The 6,000-nt window shown below is 40.3% G+C and overlaps 1 protein-coding gene across 1 annotated transcript in view; it reads right to left on the bottom strand.

Moving 5' to 3' along the window:
• Positions 1–580: 580 nt before the first annotated feature.
• Positions 581–6,000, bottom strand: part of LOC309415134 (PI-PLC X domain-containing protein 3-like) — a gene marked incomplete at its 5' end in the record, with an annotated part of 149,848 nt that continues 144,428 nt past the window's right edge. Inside the window, 2 exon segments of the mRNA XM_082012578.1 lie at positions 581–1,783; positions 1,785–1,987. Coding sequence (XP_081868704.1) covers positions 1,274–1,783; positions 1,785–1,987 — 713 coding nt within the window. The 3' untranslated portion in view covers positions 581–1,273.

Here is a 6,000-nt window from a genome sequence, read left to right as displayed (position 1 = left end):
GAAAGGGAGATTGCTAGTCCAATGGAGCCTATAAAAACATATGCGGAGGATATACTGCAAGTACAGTCACATAAGCACTTCTGAATCATATTCAGCTTCTTATAAAACCTTCTGTGTCAGTGTTTTACCATTTCAGGTAAAGTTTTTCCCTGTTTTTTCTAGCTAACAGTCACTTGGAAAAGCTGTCATAGAAATGGCTCAACCTTTCTCAAAAATGAGGCATGTTTTCTTTGCAGGGTGTAGTGTCACAGGCACTGTGTCATTCATCTCATAGAAGGGGACAGTGTTCACAATAGACCTTCCTGGAACAGGCACATCCATGCAGAGAGCATGGCTACTGATCCCCATTATAAATTTTTTCCACTCTGCAACCCTTCTATTTTTTTAAGGGGGGGGGGGAAGCACTCTTGTGTCTTGGCATTAAATTTCAGGTTTCTTACCAAGTTGTCAAGAACATAGTCATACATATGTGCCTTTAAGCTGAAAAATGACCGTGATTTATCAAAGTCAGAATGGTATAAATAATGCATGTCTTGCACAGATGGCATTTTTTGTAATGCAACAACTAATGGTCTGTCAACACAGTATTCCACATACACAACCTCTACAATGGTCTGCAGTCTCTTCCCTCAAGAAATTCTGTATGATAAATGAAGGACTGTTAGGAGACAAATTCACTCTAATGGTGTCCTGACATCTTTGATATAGTGTGAGATGGTGTGCAGAAAGAGAAGCCATGCATCTTTAAGGTGTGTAAAGGTAGTTAAGGATTCAAATTCTGTAGTGTCAGGCTTTGCTGATGAGCCAAAATGAAAAAAAACAATACCTGAAGCCTGGTGCATAAATAAAAACTTAAATGATCTAGATAATTCAGATAGATTTGTCCACATCCAGTAATCCTTACTGGATTAATTACCGGAATCCGAGGAAAGATGTTCAGTGCTCATGGTAAGAAACCACATTTAAAAACAAAACAAATGGAAAAACGTGTATTCAGAAAAAGAAAAAAAAACCAAACCCAAACAAACAAAAGACAAACAAGCCAATCCCATAAGATCTCATCAGGCTTTAGTGCCAGTTTTTCTTTCAAGATACAAAAGCTTCTCCTTCAACGTGTTTCTCTAAATATTTTAGGATTATGCCCAAGTTTTGACTCTAACCCACAGTAGCATGGAAGAAACACATCTGCTGGAGTTTCTTTAAAAGGAATTAGAAAAGCAGCATTACCAACACACACATTCGTCACAGTCAGCACACCTTACCAGCCAAAAACTTACCTTTCTGTGATCGTTTCTCTGAGACCACTAGCAACCCCTTTCACCACTGTACTAGCCTTTGGCATCAGCACTACTTGAGATATAAAAAAGGAGCCCTTCTTTCTTCTTTCAGTGATTGATGCCTGGAGGAATTGAATCAGTTTTTCCGGATCTGTTGTGTTTGCCCAGGGAGCTGGCATCATCTGACCTGGCCAAAGAAATGGTACCTCGAGAGCCACTGGACTGTGATAGAACACCAGCACTTGGCGTTCCTTTTCCCACAAGTACTGGAGACTTACTTCATGGGCAAATATAGTAGGACACATTTTATTTCTGTACATGTCTTTGAGCATTTGGACAAGCTTTTCATGATGGTATTTCTGCATCCCATAGAAGTGATTGAAGTCCAAGAAGACCACTTTTTTTGTGTGGTCAGTGAGAAACGCATTGATGTCTTCCAGACCCTCCTTGACTTTGGCACTGAATAAACCATGAGCAAAGTAGAGTTCATTGTCTGGGTCTCTGGGGCTTAGTGGAAATTCTAAGATCAAAATACCATATACCTGCCCCTAGCTGGCTGGTGAAGTTCATGGTCTGTGTAGCCAACCACTTCCTCATCAGCTTTTTAGCCACAGTCCCAAAAACAGACACAAAATTCTGGACTGTCTCTGGCTGTTCAGGCCCAACTGGAGAGGCTTCATCGATGTAGAAGATAAATGAGTCATGAGACCCTAAAAACACAACAAAGGACAACGATCAATATTGTATTAATATATTAAAAGTCATTAATGATACTTTCCTAATAAACATAATTTTCTGACCTGTACCAACACTCGACAACAGACTCCTCCCCTGTCCTTTTTCTCAATACACTACATTTGTCTGGCAGCATTTACCCCACCAGCACTTTGCAGGAACTTGAAGGAAAGGCAGTGTCTGTTTCACTGCTTGTCTGGACACTCCCTCAACTCTTTTAGCTCTTACTTATGCCTTTAAGCTCACTGAAGTCAGCAGGCTCTGAACATCAAAATAAGCCTGGTATAACTCCAGCAAAGTCAGTCACATAATAAATCCCTAGAGCCAACAAGAAGCGGAGAGTCTGGCCCTGCACACTGAATCATGCACCATCTAGTTTGCAGAACCGAAGAATAAAACAAACCATCCAAACACCCCACCCCATCCCCCATCTTTATAGCCAGCTAAAATAGGAGTTGAAAAATGCCAAGGACATGTAACCTTTCTGACTTTTTTTTATTTTATTTCAAGTCTCATCTGGTCATCAAAAAGGTTACTAAATGCTGTTTTCCTTCTTAAATATACCTCTAAAATTCTTTGCTTTCCTTTGCTACATAAGTACAACAGATAGAGCCAAGGACAGCATTGCATGCCACTGCTAAAATGGAGAAACTCTACTGCATGCTCTTGGCAAGAACAGGACATTCTACTTAACATGCCTATGTACAGTAATTATCATTTTCTACAACATAACATAGTTGCATACAAATATCTAAGATACTTTGCTATGTAAAATTCCCTTTGTTTCAAGGTAAGTACATTTTAAAAAAAACAAACACCCCCCCCAACTTATTTTGCTCAGCATTTAGACATTTACATGAAAACATCTGATAAAGCTAAGGACATCTGCAAACACATAATAATTCTTCTGTAAGAGACTCTGTCTTGCTTTATGGAGAGATGAGCTGACCCTAGGAGATGCTCATCACCCTTGTCTACCACCTTCTGAATACCTGGTGGTAAAATCTGGCAGTTTATATAGAAATACCGTCCGGCTACAGGCAGAGCTGCATTCCTGCTGTCCTAGCCAGAGGGGAGGCTTCTGGTCAGACTCACTGCAGAAAACAGGTCTGCTCCTCAGCCTATGTCACACCGCTTGCAAAACTCCTTCAAGGTCAGCAGGACTTGTATCTCTGAAATGCACTAGGCCCTCAGAGATCCAAGTCCTAGCATCAAAATGAGTTCAGAGCACAAGTCATGCCTTCTGCTACTGATGCTTTTGTAGATGCTTTTCAAAATTACTTTCCAAAGCACACATGCTGTGGCAAATAAGTATCACATTAATGAAAACCTGCTAGCCAGTCATTTCTGATGGCGATGCTATTTTAACTGGAAAAAAACCCTATAAACTGAAGTGACAGCTATAAAATTTTCTTCTTTAATAATAAATGGAGTCACAACAAATCATCTTAAACTCTGGCTTGGATTTGGCTTTGTTTAAGCTGAGAAATGTCTTAAAATTTTGTACATCCCTGCTTTTCACAGTTGTCTCTGAACTGCATTTTATTTTAAATATTAGATAAATTTCCACTTTGATGAAGCTTTCTACTGCTAAGTGTTGAAGCGATAGCATATTCCTCGCAGAGCCTGATTAGATCATGGAGTATCTGGTTACACACTGATATCCCAGGGGACCAGATCTGCATACAGAATTTTAATGGTAAAGCACATGATTAGAGCAGTGACTTGTGTTTCAACAACATTACAGGGAAAACCAATGATACATATTAAATGTTCAGCTCAATGTAACCTGTACTAATCTAGAAATCAAAATCCAGTCTTGATTAATACAAGGCATAGCTACTGATATTACCAAGGGATGGATCTTGCAAACCCTCGCTTTGTCCATTGAAGTCCCTTTTATTTCAGTAGGATTTTATGTCAGAATAAGTGTGTGTGTATGTGTGTATACACACACACACACAATTAACTGATTGTAGCAGTGGGCTCAAAATGGTATTAAGATTAAACCATTTGTGTTTTATTGTCTGGTTTACAGCTGCTGGCAACCTGAAGTTACAGAAGCAGCAGCTAAACTTGACCACCATGGCCAATACGCAACACAGTCCCAACCACTACTTAGAACTACTGAAGAGAGGCAGCATAGTTCTCACAGCAGAAAATTAAGGTGAACAACTTGTCAGCAGGTAGTTTTTAGCTACTGATAATGCAAAACACAGAGAAGAAAGTGTAGGAAGGGGGGAAAACACCATGGTTAGAAGCGACTGAACATTACAAGCAAGTTAGTTCAGAAAAATATTTTTTCTTAATTAAGATCTTCATGCACATATTTGAGCCTAAAAATGGGGATTCCTATGTGGAAGGTACAGAGAAGAGTGCACAGTGCACTGAGAACCTCCATGTTTTGTAACCAGAACAAGGAAGACCAATAAAATACTACAAAAAGAAAATAAGACTTGACTTAACTTGGTTGACACTAAATGGAACAGATGTGAGCTTTTCAGGAGTATGTAAAGATTCCTCTTGACTGAAAAACACATCAAATGTTTTGTCTTTCCACATGTATAAGTAATTTGAACAGGTTGTTTAAATATTTATTTTCATCATGCACTCATCTACATTCCTTTTGCCTTCATCCTGCCCTGTTTTCCTAACCAGCTTACTCTCAAAACTTCGGGAAATTCAAAATCCTTCCACTTGTCAGAGAAAATTAGAGTATGATCTTTTCCATTGTGTCGTGGTTTAGCCCCAGCCAGCAACTAAGCACCACACAGCCTCTCACTCACCTCCCCCTCCCCCCAGGTGGGACAGGGGAGAGAATCAGAAAAAAAACCTCCTGCGTTGAGAAAAAAACTGTTCAATAGGACAGCAAAAGAAGATGAAACAACAATGATAACAATAATAATACTATTATTGAAAAAGGAATATACAAAACCGAGCGATTCTCAATGCAGAAACTGCTCACCACCCCGTGATCGATAGCCCATCCCCAAGCAGCGATTCCCGTTTCCCAGATAACTCCAGTTTATATACTGAGCATGACATTATATGGTAGGGAATATCCTTTTGGCCAGTCTGGGTCAGCTGTCCCGGCTGTGCCCCCTCCCAGATTCTTGTGCACCTCCCCGTTGGCAGAGCATGGGAATCTGAAAAGTCCTTGACTGAGTATAAGCACTACAACTACTTAGCCACAACTAAAACTTCAGTGTGTTATCAACATCATTCTCATACCAACTCCAAAGCACAGCACTATACCAGCTATCAGGAAGAAAAAACAACTGTATCCCAGCCGAAACCAAGAAAGTATCCACCCCTTATTCCATACCATCTACGTCATGCCCGGGTCCTACACTTTTTAATACATTCCAGTTATTCATCATCACTCTTCCTGTCTTTTAATATATACACACAGATATCATTCCCTTAGTCTATGGGCTATCTCTCTAAAATGTCCGCTGACTTCATTTGGTCCATGACTTTTGGCTACATCTGTCATAACAGTCTTTCAGGGCAGGAGAGATGGTGTGTGGTGTTGGATTGTTGCATGCTACACCTGGGGCATGTAGCTGGTATATCTGCCATGGCCCATGCCCATGATCTGCAGGTTGAAGATGTCATTCTCAAGGAAGTTGCTAGGTGCAAGTTGCTGAAGCCAGTTCTGGTTCCATCACCACTGCACTTTGCTCAGTTTCATTAAAGTTCATTCCTCATTAATCTGGGTGATTCTTACTATAATACCGTTGACATGACATATAGCAACCATAGTAGTGATGACATACAGTATTGTGTAGCAATTAAAAACATGCAATTCATATCATTGGATATTTTCACCCAAAATCAAATCCCCTTGAGGTACACGTTGGACTTCCCCATCCTTCCACATTATCCACCAAGTGCACCCAGGTCCCTGAGCAAAAGCAGTCCCACGAATGGGTTTGCATTTGCCTAAGACAGGAGTAACCCAGACGGTCTTCGTCAGCATATTTCT

Source organism: Phaethon aethereus, assembly GCF_964289735.1.
Source record: "Phaethon aethereus genome assembly, chromosome: W".
Classification (NCBI taxonomy): domain Eukaryota; kingdom Metazoa; phylum Chordata; class Aves; order Phaethontiformes; family Phaethontidae; genus Phaethon; species Phaethon aethereus.
This window is presented reverse-complemented; position numbering and strand designations above follow the sequence as displayed.